The sequence below is a fragment of the Linderina pennispora genome (genome assembly GCF_002104995.1).
Source record: "Linderina pennispora strain ATCC 12442 chromosome Unknown DL89scaffold_1, whole genome shotgun sequence".
Classification (NCBI taxonomy): Eukaryota; Fungi; Kickxellomycota; class Kickxellomycetes; order Kickxellales; family Kickxellaceae; genus Linderina; species Linderina pennispora.
Genome location: NW_024468249.1, coordinates 430,059 through 443,992, shown reverse-complemented (window position 1 = coordinate 443,992; position 13,934 = coordinate 430,059). Strand labels below are relative to the sequence as shown.

General features: G+C 54.1%; 6 protein-coding genes across 6 annotated transcripts; 3 read left to right on the top strand and 3 right to left on the bottom strand.

The window, feature by feature from the left end:
• Positions 1-136: 136 nt before the first annotated feature.
• On the bottom strand, positions 137-1,583 carry DL89DRAFT_219786 (WD40 repeat-like protein; the record flags this gene model as incomplete). Its single annotated transcript, XM_040884410.1, has 2 exons — positions 137-277; positions 1,002-1,583. 2 exons carry the CDS (start codon positions 1,581-1,583, stop codon positions 137-139), a joined length of 723 nt encoding a protein of 240 aa, XP_040746956.1.
• Positions 1,584-2,606: 1,023 nt separating this feature from the next.
• On the bottom strand, positions 2,607-3,167 carry DL89DRAFT_273559 (ribosomal protein S19; the record flags this gene model as incomplete). Its single annotated transcript, XM_040889078.1, has 2 exons — positions 2,607-3,020; positions 3,150-3,167. 2 exons carry the CDS (start codon positions 3,165-3,167, stop codon positions 2,607-2,609), a joined length of 432 nt encoding a protein of 143 aa, XP_040746955.1.
• A 338-nt stretch (positions 3,168-3,505) lies between these two features.
• Positions 3,506-4,542, top strand: DL89DRAFT_263762 (uncharacterized protein). The gene has a single exon (XM_040885974.1). It carries the CDS (start codon positions 3,588-3,590, stop codon positions 4,308-4,310), a length of 723 nt encoding a protein of 240 aa, XP_040746954.1. The 5' UTR covers positions 3,506-3,587; the 3' UTR covers positions 4,311-4,542.
• A 12-nt stretch (positions 4,543-4,554) lies between these two features.
• DL89DRAFT_253678 (uncharacterized protein) lies at positions 4,555-5,178 on the bottom strand (the record flags this gene model as incomplete). The annotated part of the gene is made up of 1 exon (XM_040885201.1): positions 4,555-5,178. The coding sequence occupies one exon, from the start codon at positions 5,176-5,178 to the stop codon at positions 4,555-4,557; it is 624 nt and encodes a 207-aa protein (XP_040746953.1).
• A 972-nt stretch (positions 5,179-6,150) lies between these two features.
• On the top strand, positions 6,151-8,385 carry DL89DRAFT_263760 (uncharacterized protein). The gene is made up of 5 exons (XM_040885973.1): positions 6,151-6,213; positions 6,239-7,343; positions 7,381-7,422; positions 7,460-7,693; positions 7,734-8,385. Exons 1-5 carry the CDS (start codon positions 6,209-6,211, stop codon positions 8,157-8,159), a joined length of 1,812 nt encoding a protein of 603 aa, XP_040746952.1. The 5' UTR covers positions 6,151-6,208; the 3' UTR covers positions 8,160-8,385.
• A 2,905-nt stretch (positions 8,386-11,290) lies between these two features.
• Positions 11,291-13,606, top strand: DL89DRAFT_280294 (uncharacterized protein). Its single transcript, XM_040889586.1, has 6 exons — positions 11,291-12,030; positions 12,065-12,278; positions 12,319-12,581; positions 12,682-12,727; positions 12,821-13,489; positions 13,561-13,606. The coding sequence occupies exons 1-5, from the start codon at positions 11,385-11,387 to the stop codon at positions 13,410-13,412; spliced, it is 1,761 nt and encodes a 586-aa protein (XP_040746951.1). The 5' UTR covers positions 11,291-11,384; the 3' UTR covers positions 13,413-13,489; positions 13,561-13,606.
• Positions 13,607-13,934: the final 328 nt, after the last annotated feature.

The window sequence follows — 13,934 nt, the reverse complement described above, 5'->3', positions numbered from 1 at the left end:
GCCGGACCGCTATCCGGCAGCGGCAACGACGACACTATGCATAATTCGCCAATCATATGGCGGGCGTAGCAGGCTTCCAGATTCCATTTGCACACTTGAGAAATAAACAACAAACGCATATGCTTTTTGGAAGGCATCAGTATCCGTCTTTGAGCAGGCGCCCACCAGACGGGATATGCCACAGACGGATAGTGCTGTCGGCGCCCGCCGTGCAGGCCTTGATTTCTGCAGGGTGCGTCGCCACAGCATAGACGCGGTCCGAGTGCCCCTCGAGCTTCTGCCGCGATCCGCGCTTGGTCTATTTTCAAAGAAGGCGGTTTATAAATAACGCGGTCCTCACTATTTTTTGCCCTGAAGGCTCTCAGTCCGAATCCCCAACCATTTCGGGGATGTTCTAGTTCCATGACCTGAGCGAGCCCAAGACAGTAGCAGCAGAGAGCGCCTATGCCGGGGGAGTTTTCACCTGCTACACACACGCACAGGGTGGTACAGTCCAGCACCACACAACGGCAGACCAGGAATTTGCCCCTGTCAGCCTTGCAGCCAACAAGCGGGCCACTATACGCAACCGCTTTGCTGTACAGCCCCTTCTTACCTTGTCGTCCACTCCGACGGTTTTGGAGTGAGAGCTGAGTCTGTACAGATACGCAAACGGCTCTGCGCTGCCCGTCATCAAGAACAGCATTGACCGGAGCCCCTTCATCTCGTTTTGCGACCGCGTGTCCAGCTCGTAGTAGTCGCCGCCGCGGTAAAGCCCCAGCAGCTGCTCTTCAGGAGATGTTGCTCGGGCTGAAGAATGCATTCTTGATCGGCCAGTTGCGGCTGCGCACACCGCGCAGCTCGTGGATGACACGCGGTACCGGCACGCTCGGATCGTCGACGCGGTCATACACCCGGACAACATTGTCATACGAGTTGACGGCCATGTACTCGGTGCCGCTGGTCTCCTTCTTGACGACGCTAATGTGGCTGATGGCGCGCTTCTCGGCATCGGCGCTCACCAGTCGCATGAACTTGCCGATCCGCACGTCCCACATTTTGATCTCGCCGTTGCGGTCACCTGACACCAACCGCGTCTCGTCGTTGAAGCAGTAGATCGTGTTGACCATAGCCCCGTCGTTGGACAGCTTGGTGGCCACCGTCGGCGTCCTTGTGTCGAGGATCGAGATGAACCCCGACGAGTCGCCGGCATAGACAACATTGGGGTTATGTGTCGAGTATCGGGCACACTGCACCAGCCCGTTGCACGGCATGTGCGCGCGCGGCGCACGGCTCTCCAAGTCCCACTCGATGCAGGAGCGATCAAACGACGCCGACACCACTGCCTGCGAGTCGAACCGCCACGCCACGTCAAACACGCTCTGCACGTGGCCCTCGAGAACCGCCAGGGCCTTCTGCTCGCCCACATCCCAGATCCGCAGGGTCTTGTCAAACGACGCGCTGGCTATCATCCCGCCGTCTGGCGAATACTGCGTCGAGTAAATCGCGCCGTCGTGCCCGTCCAGCTCGGCGTAGCACTTTACCTGCCGGGCCTCCTTGCGCCGGGCCAGGCCGCTGTGCCGCTGCTCGTCGTCGTCGCGCATACTCCCCAGCTTCTTCTCTTTGGGGACAGCTGCTGGCTCGCCGTCGCCGTTGTGCTTGGACGAGCCGTCGCGGTCGGTAATGTCGGATTTATCGGCCGCTGGGCGACGATCTTTCTTATCGCGGGCCCCAGAGCCGGCGGCCTTTTTGGCTGCTGGCGATGTGCTTTCGGCATCGGCGTCGCCGTCTTCGGCGTAAGCGGACGCATCATTGCCACCAGCCGCCTCCTTGTCGCGTCTCGGCTTCGCTGTGCCCTCGGCAGCAGAGCGCTTGTTCGCCCTTGGCGAGCCCTTGCCTGCCAGCGTGACCTGGGGGTCATCAATGGCCACCTTGGGCAGATCAGCACTCGCCTCCTCGGGCTCCTTCCCCGACAGCTCGCCCTCTTCGACGCTGTACCCGGCTCCGCTGACCTCGTTGTTATCGCTGGATCGTACTTCCTCGGCATTGTCTGGTAGCGGGGTTTCGTCATCGGAGAACTCGAGCTCAAACGGGTTGCGCCGGTTCTCGGCACTGCGGCCATACCGCATCGACAGGTCAAAGTTGCGCTGCTTCAGCAAGCGGTTCTCACGTTCCAGCTCATCGAGCCTGCCCTTAAGCGCACGATTCTCGCGCAGTAGCCGCTCCAGCTCCTCCTGGTCCAGCTCAGCTTTCGAGTCTAGAAGCTCGGCCGGGTCCTCCATTTGTGCGTTGTGTTGTTGCAATTGTGAATTTATCCAGAGGCAGGACGCATTAAAAGTAGAAAATATTTATTTGAAACCGGGAGCGCGAGAGAAAAGGGGCCAGCTTTCCTGACCACAGCACTACCACACGTGTGACTGACCATCGCCAGGAGAGAAGAAAAAACATGGCTGCCACTCACCGCTCCCCATCGGAACAATTCTGATGTCATCACACATCGGACACAGGTGATCTCAAGGGCATGTATGTGCAGGTACACGTAGTATATGGTTAGAAAGAGGTGTACTCTCCGCCACACTCTCAGTATTCAATAAAGAATTCCATGGTAGAAAATGAAAAACACATGTTTACTTGAGGGGGATGAAGCGCGACGAGTGGGTGGCACCAATACCGGGGCGACCGTGGCGGACCGGCTTGTAGGTGATCGAGAACTCAGCCAGCATGTGGCCGATCATCTCGGGCTTGACCTCAACCTGGTTGAAGGTCTTGCCGTTGTAGACACCGACGACGGAGCCGACCATCTCGGGGACGATGATCATGTCGCGCAGGTGGGTCTTGACGATCTCGGGCTTCTCGTTCTCCGGAGCGTTCTGCTTGGCAATGCGCAGCTTCTTGATCAGGCCCATGGGCTTGCGCTTAAGACCGCGCTTGAACTTTCTGCGGGCACGGCAGTTGACCATGTCCATGAACTGCTCGCTGGAGACATCGAGCAGCTGCTCGAGGTCAACACCACGGTACGAGAACTTGCGGAAGGTCCTCTTCTTATGAGCGGAAGCGTCGGCCTACAAAAAGGTGGTTGAAATGCGAAGCGAAGGTCCACCCAGATGTACGATTCAGTACCAAATGTTTTCTCAAATTTCCTCCCTCGCCATTCCGCAATTCAGCCACACGCGCTCCTCCGCCGCCATCGTTCTCCATCGGGGCCGTATCTGCCAGCCGCCCCCGCGTATCCATTCTTAATTGCCGGCGCATCCATCCGCAGAACGCCTGCTATCGCTGCCCAGTCATCGTATATGCGGCCCTTACCATTTTTATTTTTTGCTATAGGCTAGAGAAAAGATCGAACTCGATGCTGACATGCGCTGGCACCCGCCTAAACACAATGGGCTCTGCCAGCCAAAAGTCCAAATGCGCGCTGATCACTCTTGTGATTAGCAGTGATCAATCACATGCTACCGGCCTGATTAAATGCCCGAATCTGGGTCTTGGTGTGCTGGCACCTGTAGCCTGGCTTCTGAGCTTCTGAGCTCTTCCAGCTCGCTTGCTGCCCATCTCAGTCCGTAAATTATACTTGCCTCCCCTTGCCCTCCCCGAATTGAACACGCGCGATGTCAACCCCCGAAACCGAAGCACAGCGCCGCCGCCGCCTCAGACAGGAGCGCATTCTTAACCGTGGCACTGACCGTCTGTCGCGCATCAAGGGCACGTTCTCGCAGGTCCAGGCAGAGTCAGACAAAAGCGAAATGGCCATTGTTGGCGGCCACGAGCTGCACGCGTCCTCGGCTGAGAGTTCGCCACAGCCCAGCACCAGACAGCCGCAGCAGCAGCATGTAGCGGGGATCTCGCTAGACAGCGCGACAGAGAACCCAAAGCCACGCCGTAGAGTCGGAAATCTGGCGCGCAAGGCCGCGCAGGAGAAGCGCGAGAAGGCAGAATCGGCCGGCAGTGCGGCAGAGTCTAAGCCTGCCAGCACCAGGGTGGAGAAGCGACCTGCGGTCAGCGTAGCAGATATCAACAGCGACGCCCTGCATGATTCAGCTGATGCCACGATCGCTGACCCTGGTGCCAACGCTTCCACTGGCCCCCAGGGTGCACTGGGCGGGCTACTGGTGCCACGGCAGTTCTCGATGATCGGCGCATCCAGGGCATTTGTGCGGCTGCTGCCAGTGGCGACCCTGTTTGTATACGGCACCATGCGCGAATCCAGGCACGACAGATTGCTAGGCGAGGACGCAGAGGCCACCAATGCTAAATGGTCCGGCCTGCTGAACACCCGGCCTGACAGCCAGATGGCTGAGTGGTCTACAGGCGGCTACCTGCTGTGGTACTGATGATCCTGGAGATTGGCATCTTCAGCGCTTACGTGCTCCTGTCGGACCGGCCACCGCGCGTCGCGCGTCCAGCCATTGCGCAGCTGCCTGGAATCCCTGACTGGCCTTTTGTGGCGCTGTCTGCAGGCAACCGCATTCTAGAGAGCGCATCGCTGCTGCTTTTCTTGACTGCTATCAACTGTATCGTTTCGTAGATGTCGCTTTTTTTAAAATCAGGATATGTATTTTCGACCCACTTCCAGAATCAATAGTTCTCCACGCCATACGGGTCGGCATTCAGATCGTAGTTGACTCTCTGGCGCCTGCGTGTCCTCGTCTCATACACATGCACGTTGGCAAACTGCCGTGCGTTGCGCTCCAGCTTGCGCTCCAGCTTCTCCTTGCGCAAAGCCTGCTTCTCGACAAACGGCACCACTTCTTCGCGGATCCGCTCCGCCAGCTCCTTGTGCACGCGCAATCTGCCTGCTTCCAGCTCATCTGCCACCCTCTCAAACTCATCAACTGTCTGCGCCAGCAGCTCAAACTTGTTGCGCGTCCGCCTCGATCCGCCCTCCAAATACAGTTGCCGGGTTTTGTTACCAAACATCCAGTACCGCTGCTTGGAGATCTCGCCAAATGGCTGCAGGCGCACGAGCTGGGTGTCCATCTCGTCGGCCGTGGTCACACGCTTGGCCTTTTCTGACTCGCTGTCTATGAGCTCCTTGACAGCGGTGTTGTACATGATTGTACACTCGCTGAGCCAATACAGGACATCGATGTGCACCGCTGCGTCCAGCAGAATGAACGCATCAAGGGAGTCGGCAACTTGCTCAGGCACCTGCAGACCCTTGAGCAGGAACACAGTTTTGGACGCCAGCTCGCTGCACATCTTTGACCATTGGCTTTCCCTATCAAGGCGCAAAAAACTGGTTAGTCCGATATTGCTGCGGATATGCACGATTCAATCGGGCTCGATACACACACCGACTTTGTGGTCTTGGGGTTCTTGTCGGATGCTGCAGCAAGCAATGCCAGCGCCAGGGCCCTCAGCCGCACGCCATTATCGGTGCATCGCACTGTCGCGTCCAATTCCTACACATGCAGAGGCCTGTCAGCAATTGAGGGCCAATCGATGGCAAATCCTGGTCTGGCATGAAGCTGCCATCAGGGCAACAAGTGCCTGGGAACTGCGCTTCGCGACCCAATTGAGACCAAACGCGCCAAAAGTGCCTTACCTCGGGCTCATGGATACCGGACATTATGACTGATTTGAAGCTGTCGAGGACCGCATACACCGACGCGAAGTTGGCTGGCGAGTAGCTCGTGTTGGCAATCTCTGTGCTTGTGTTTGACGCAGGCGACATCTGGGGGAGGTTGTGGTATATGGTACAGCTCGGGAGTGTATAATGAATGGGCTAGGCACGTACAAGGGGCAGAAAAATGGATGGTGGAGCAATGGAGCAATGGAGCAAAGGAGAAAACCGCTGATGGGGTGGGGCTTTTCTGCCGGAGTGTCGCGACGTTCAACCACAAAACGCAGCTGGCGCAACTTTGGCGTCAATAAATCTCAAGCTGCGCCTGATATTAGATCAGCGGCTAGGAATGAGCCTCAGCGGTGAGCCGCCCTATTCCAGCTGGCCGTTTCCATGAGCCGCACCGACATGTGCGCCGAACCGCCAGCAGCCGGTCCCTGGCGTCGGGCAGTTCTGCCTCTAGCTCATCAGCGAGCTAGCCCACAAACACACAAGGTCTGGTCGACGATCTCCTGGTGGATCCCGCTCCTTTATTGGCCGTCATGCAAACGCGCACATGGCAGGAAGAGCGAGCCTTGGATGAACGAGTCCACGCTGACGCCTTTCTCCTCAGCCTCCCTCCTGTACTCTTTTTCCCTCTAAAACCTGCGCAATCTATTCAAAGAAATGTCGTCGACGACTAGACGCAAGAAGCAGACGAAAGGGCGACGACTCTCCGCAGCTCACAGACAGCAAACCCGTGCTCGATGCTGCCTACAAGGTGCTTGGCCCACGCACTACAGCCCCGGCTGGTCCGTCGCTGCCCACAGTCATCTCGATATTCATCGGCTTTATGTCGACAAACATCCTGTCCTCGTCGCTGATCCGTCTGGGCCCGCAGTACCTCGAGCCCGTGTTCGGCAACGTGCTGCCGTACCTCAACTACTTTTACGGCATCCTGTTCAGTTTCATTTTAGGCGGGCTGATGGGGTCCAGCTACTGGCGCTATATCCTGTCGGCTATGTCGCCCGTCAAAAAGCGCAAGGGCGACCAACTGACCATTGACACCAAGACCACTCGTGCCATCGCCATGGCATTCGACATGGCAGCAATTCTGACTGCTCTGGCGCCGACACGCGCCTCGTACCTGTTCCGTTACTCCGATATGGTGAGCCCGATGTGGGGCCCCATGATTGTCTACTGCCTGTTCACGTTCCCGGCGTTTGTGCTGGGCGGGTTCGTCGCAGTGCTCAGCGCGGCGCGCGTCTCGTACAACCCGCAGTCAAAGATCCTGCAGGGCGCAATCTCCATCGCGTACCTAAGTGCTGTCGCCATGTCAGTCTGGCTTGGCCACACATTTGCCCGCCCCCAGGTTGCCTGCACTGGCATTCTTTTCAACGCCATCTTCGCTGGGCTCAGCAGTGTTATCATCAAGCTGCTGACTGGCTACCAGGAGACTGTTGATTCTGCAGATGCCCTCGAGGCACTCAAGGCTGCATCGCCGGATGGCAAGCTCGAGAAGGGCGCCGAGGAGCTGACCGCAAACCTGCGCGATAGGCAGATCCGCAAACTGCAATTCCTGCCGGCTGGAGGCGTGCTGTTCTTTGCCCTAACCACGTTCTTCTCGCAGCCCTCTTGCACCAACGGCCTGACAGCTGCCAACAACCGCAACACGACACAGTATCACATGCTGTCGCGGCATGAGTCTATCACCGGCTGGGTCTCTGTATCTGACGAGGCTCAGCGAGGAATACGCCTGCTCCGCAGTGGCCATTCCATTCTCGGCGGCCAGTGGAACACGACCAACGAGTCCATCTTTGGCGTGTTCTATTACCCGGACGCCTGTGCGTCTGATCAAGGACAACAAGCACCACCCGGCGTCCAAGTCCAAGGGCATGATGGTCACAAAAAAGTCGCTGATCGGCGATGGCTCTGGAGCGCGCCCTGCAGATCGGCCTCGGCATTGGCGTGTCAGCACGTTCGCTGCACGAGCAGAATGTGCGTGTGGACGTTGTCGAGATCGACCCCGAAGTCTACAAGGCTGCAGTCGACTATTTTATGCTGCCAAAGAACCTCAATGGCGTGTACCTGCAAGACGGCCGCACCTTCATTGACGAGTCGCCCGACCACACATACGACTACATTGTGCATGACGTGTTCACCGGCGGCTCTGTCCCCAGCTCGTTGTTCTCCGAATCGGCCTATTGCTCAGCTCGAGCGCATCCTCAAGCCCAATGGCACCCTGGCCATGAACTACGTCGGCATCATGTCCGACACGCGCTCCCTTTACCATGTCGCTCGCACTATCTCGACTGTGTTCTCGCATGTCCGCTGCTTTGCTGAGTCATTGGATGATATGGATGGGCTGACCAACATGATGTTCTTTGCATCAAACAGCCCGCTCGAGTTTGACATTTCGCACAAGGTCCTGCGCGCAATGGACCAATACACAATCCGCTCCAACATGCTGTCCAAGATGGAGGAGCGGGAGATCAACATCGATGCGGCGTATGCCGACGATGTCAAGCCCATCACTGACCAGTGGAACCCGCTGCCTCAGTGGCAGGTCGGCTCTGCCATCGCCCACTGGAAGGCCATGCGCGATCTGTTCCCGACGGAGTACTGGCTCAACTACTAAGAAATAGTCCTGCGTATTGTCTCCCAAAAGTGAAATACGCATTGTCGATTCATGCGTGAATGTGCAGTACAACCACTTTCTCTACGTGGTGCTAGACAACAGGTCCACATTAGTAAAAGATCCTCGATTATGACAATCCGCCACACAATAGCTACCAGCCTGTAACCGGAAAATGCTTAAGCACTACAACCGCCTTCCTTGTCGTGTCCCTCTTTGCACAATGCAAGTAAGCCGGCGGCATAGCCGAACCGGGCATGCGGCAGGACAGCCATAAATGTGAATACATGCCATCAATCGCCCCTACTATTTATGCACCTCGTGCATTTGTGAACGCATCACCGCCTCTTCGATAAAGAGTGCCGGCAGTTTTGTAAAAACAAAAAGTGTACATTCAAGAACACTCCTCTTGTTCCAACTCGCATCTCGGCCCTCTCTCTCCCTCTCTCCCGACGCTTTTCATCATCTCGACATATTTCTGTACATGAACATGGAATACGACTATTCGCCTGAGCAACAAGGCTTTATAAACTATTCAATTTCGAATCCTGTCGGTCAGGATCAGAGATGCCTTGCCGTTCTATTGTGAAAGCGAGTTTTCGCGGCTCATGCGTATGCCTATCCTCCAGTTCTTGAACCTGGTTACCCTCCTTAATGGCCATGAGTGCTTTGGTACCTGGAGCTACAGTGATGTTGTGCTCCAAGTCGCTGTGTGCATACACCGTCTAGGCAACGGCGGGCTGGCGCACCGCACTGCGGCTATATTTGGCGTATCATCCAAAAACGTAAACGAGTACACATGCCGCGTTATTGACATTATCATTGATCGACTAGCAAACTCGGTAGCGTTTCCAAAGACCGCATGCAACCCAGATGGACCATTTGACGGCAAGTTTGATACACGGGTCGGGTTTTTGGGTGCAGGGAGTGTCTGGCTGGGCCTGGAGCCAGCATACCTAGAGCCGTCGTTTTGCTCTTATGACAAGTCAGCGTATGGCAAATACAGTATACGTATCATGGCTGCAATTGCGCCATCGCTGAAATTCATGTATTTCCTATCAGACCATGCTGGTGCCACTCCGTTTGAGCGCATCATGGAGCTGTCCCCGCTTGTTCAGCAGCCGGGAAAGTTTATGACTGGGTGCCAATATCTGCTAGCGGATAACGGTAAGTATGCATTTTGGAAGAATAACACGACCATACAATGCCTACACGCTAATACAACTTCTTGGACTATAGCACCCAAGAAGAGTCGGAATCTTTTCACGCCATACCTTGAGGATCAGTACGTCCATGAGCTGGCCGAGCAAGCCGAAACAACGCCCCGCCATAGGTCTGCTACATTCGCAGTCAACCGTGCCTTCTGGATGTGGAAGTGCATATTCCGCTCGCTCAATGCGCTACCAATATGCATAGTGAACGAACGTGCCATGACCATTGCTAAAAAGTGGATCAATGCCACTGCCTACTTGTACAATTTTTTGCATCCCAACCTCGCGTACGTACAATGGCTAGATTGGCTGGACAAGGATGCAAGTCTTAGGGGAGTGCAAGCTATGAAGCAAAAGACAAATTCGAACTATCCGATCCATACTACGAGTCAGCATGCATACTAAGGGTCCTTTGTTCATTCCTCACAATTAATTATGAATGTACTTAAAAATAGACCTAATATCTAATGGCAAACTACAAATGATAAATGTATAAAAGCCCAACCTACGTCCCCTGTATTCATCTCTCGACTCTGGACTCTCGACTCTCGATCCCTAACCTCAAACCGCTCACTTTTCATTTATCTCGATCGTGCCACATATGGAGTACAACTACACCTTGGAGGAGTCCAAGTATATCACCCATGCCCTTGAGAATATCACTATGAGCACACGGCGCCTCTTGCCATTTCATTCTGAAAAAGCCTTCATCAAGAAACTGCGTATGCCAATTCTAAAGTTCCTCATGCTTGCCGATGCTCTGAGTGATGACTATTGCCTTCAACGTTACATTACAGACAGCATAGATGCTGCCTTTCTTGTCGGCCTAACATTAGCCCAGTTTAGCTCTGTTACTTGGGTGCACAAGGACTTTACCATTTCGCACGCTGTAGCAAAGGTACTTGTGGCCCAGGTTTCGGCTGCAATCGTCAGAGCCTTTAGTGATAGAGCCAAGTGGAAAAAGCACATCATGCCTGGCTACACATCCTGTAGTAAGCGGCCATCGTATTGGATACCTTGGTTCTTCGGAGGTAATCCTAGAGTACTCGCCTCGCTACAGGGAGATAGACTTCCGTCGGAAGCAGCCAGAGAAAGGAACAGGGCATTCATTTAAAGTCCTAGCTCCTATTTCGCTGACCTATGATTTTCTGGTGATACCAGAGGTATATCCAGGCGGATGCTCTAACAACCAGATGACCCAGATATCAGACATCTGCACCAACCAAAACGACCACTTCCAGAATGGATACCATGTTGTCACGGACAACGGTAAGCATTAAACATACGATACGTGTTGCATGCTAGTCTTTCTCTTGCCAACAGCTTATCTGGGCTGCTCAATATCCATCTGTAGGCAAGGAAGATTCAGAACTGTGCATCAAGCCGTTCGAGGAGCTCAAGCAGCCAACAGCAGTCACCGAGGCAATTAGGCATAATAGGGTCATTAGCGCATGCAGCTTGGATGCAATGGAAGCTGTCAACACCTGCTTCTCACAGTGGAGAACTGTGTTTCCTTCGCTAAGGTCGTTGCCAAAACGAGTGTATAAAGAGAAGGACTATAAGGAGGCTGAGAGTTGGATCCAAGCTACCGCATGTGTTTACAACTTTATCCAAGTAACTCCAGCGTACATCCGACAGCTTTCCTTGCTGGACTATTTGCACAACCCTCCTGTTAGCAATGACTAGTATGTGTGGCCATTGTCACATTGAGGCTGGTCGCTAGAAAAGACAATAAACTACAGTTCAGCGGTATATTATTAAGGGTTTTGGGCTTGGCAACACGCTTTTCCGGAAAGGCACGCGTCTCTCATTTATGCGGGGCGTCACCCCATGCTGTGTTGGTGAACACGGCCTGCATGAAAATCTATCGACCTAGTGTCTCTCCACATCGCATTTTGCTTTATTAACCAGCCCCTGGTGTTTGTGGCACGCATGCTCGTCTCTTTTTCTACTCACCGCTACTTTATCTCTCTTTGCACCTTTTCTCCACCATAATTGTGGTTTCCAGTCAAGAGCTATGGCTGAGTATACGCTCGATCAGCAGATATACATACACCGAGCGCTGGCAGAGATATCCCCGTACACGCGAGGTTTTCTTCCGTTTCATGATGAGCAGGCGTTTATGAAGACCACCCGAATGTCAGTGCTCAAGTTTTTGCGGCTGGTCGACTTACTAAAGAGCCATCGCTTGCTTGCGGTTGACGACATCAGAGACGCAGCACTTCAGATAGCTTTCACCCTGTTTCGTCTGTGCAGTACCCACAGCATAAGCATAGCTGCTGAAAAGTTCCAAATACTGCCGGCACAGGGCCGAAAGTACACTGTGCGAGTGGTCCAGGCGATTGTAGACACCCTCCAGCACCTCATTTCCTTTCCAGACCCTGTGTCCAGCCAAGCCAGACAAAGTGCACTTCGGTTCAAGGACAGGGCCGGGTATTTGGGAGCGGGCAACATATGGCTGTCGTACAAGCCAGAATACCAGCGTGAGCTGTTTCTGTGCCGAGATGAGGGGAGTGAGGGAAACCCTGGTATCCGGATACTAGCTGCAGTGTCTGATGAGTGCCGCTTTATGTATTTATTCGTCGAGTGTCCTGCATCTTATTCATACAAAGAAGTAATGTGTGCCTCGCCCTTGTATCAGAACCAGGGTAGCTTCCTCAAAGGTAGCACGTATTTGCTTACTGACACGACCTCCAGAGAAAGCCCAGATATCTCCTAGGCCGTATCTCGAAAATCAGTATATGATGGACGCACCCCACGGCCAGACCGCACTAAACGTGCCTTGTCCGCCCCATGTCTCGGCAGTCATGGCTGTTGGCAACACGTTCTCTATGTGGAAAAGGGTATTCCCATCGTTGATCCAGCTGCCACTGCTTATTCGATCCCACTCTAGCCTCCAAAGCTGCAAAAGGTGGATAGAGGCAGCAGCGTGCTTGTACAACTATCTGCAGCCCAGCCCCATGTATGTCCAACGACTGGGTCAGCTGGATGCCATGTACGATCGCCAAGGCGGCTCAAGCAGCGCTGCGGCTAATACTGGTAATTAGATTAGCTCCCTCACCCGTGCCCGCTCCACCAGCAGCGACTCATTCGCACATGCAGACCGTGCATTGCAGGAATTGCAAGGGATGTCTGGTTGGCGTTTCTCGACTTGCCGTCCGGCAAGCTAGGCATGCAGTGCAGCTGGCGCACATCTCTCCCACCCACATCCGAAGTGCGTGCATCTTGCTCGCTTTTCTTGTCAATCTCTTTCACTCCCCTGATTGTCGTTTTGTGCAAAACAATAGCCCTATTTTTTTCCTTTTCTCGTACAGAAATGCAGTTCGCCGATTCCCCAGAGGACAGAGCGTATATCGACTTGTAAGGTTTATACTGCTCCCAAAAGTGTGCCCAATTCCGCAGCCCTTTGTAAACATGTGCCATAAATTACACCCAGCGCTTTTTTTTTGGTAGATGCTTGTCTGGTCTGTCCGACGACACCAAGAATCTACTCCCGTTCGGCAACCCCGACGCGTTCATGCAACTCGTGCGCATGTCACCGCTAATGTTCTTCAAGTTGGTCGAACTATTAGAGCCACACAAGGCGTTCCATGGCCGCATGTCCAAGCAGCGCGAGGTTGCCTTTCAGGTGGCCCTCATACTGATTCGCCTTGGTTCGACCACCGACAAAATCAACACAATGGCCAAACGATACAAGATATCGATGGTGACCATTGGCATGCTCGAACATCGTGTAGTAACAGCCATATTGGACAAAATGAAGAGCTATGCCACCTGGCCTAAGAACCCCACCGACGTCGTTCGTGCTACCAGGCAACAGGGCGCTCCAACACACAACATGAATAGGGTCGGATATTTGGCAGCTGGAAAAATATACCTGTCATATGCGCCATCCTACCGCAAAGCTGAGTTTGTCGCAGAAGAAGATAAAGGGCAGATTCGAAATGGATATTTCAGCATTCGCGTGCTGGCAGTCATCTCGCCGACAACAAACAGATTCCTGCATTTTTTCGCTGGAAAACCGGGCTTCAGTCTCCAACAGTAGCTTGCTTCAGTCGTCGTTGCTGTTTCGCAAACAAAAGGAGATATTTCGTGATGACCAGCACATTCTAACAGACACAGGTAGGTAGATATACACATTGCTTTTTCCTGGCTGATGTGCTGACGATTGAGGTAATACGCACTTTGTGTAGGGAACAACGAAGGTGATGACACGCACATTGCGGCGCCATATCGTATGGAGCAGTTCATACCGCTGTTTGAGCGTAGCTCCAGTGAGCAAGCAGTGGGTCCGGACGACAAGGGAAACCAGGGGGCAGCACTGGCGATTGGCCAGACAGGGTGGATGTGGAAGTCTATATTCCGCCAACTCAATGCGCTCAGCATCAGGATACAGAGCGAGAAGAGCCTCAAGGATGCAAACTCGACGATTGTGGCTACTGTCTACCTGTTCAACTACCTCCAGCCCACCCCGACTACGTGAAGAGAGTTGATTCGTCTTGACAAGATGAGTGCTTGACGTACAGCTGCAGCTGCGGCTGCAACTGTGTGCCATGTAGATCACTCC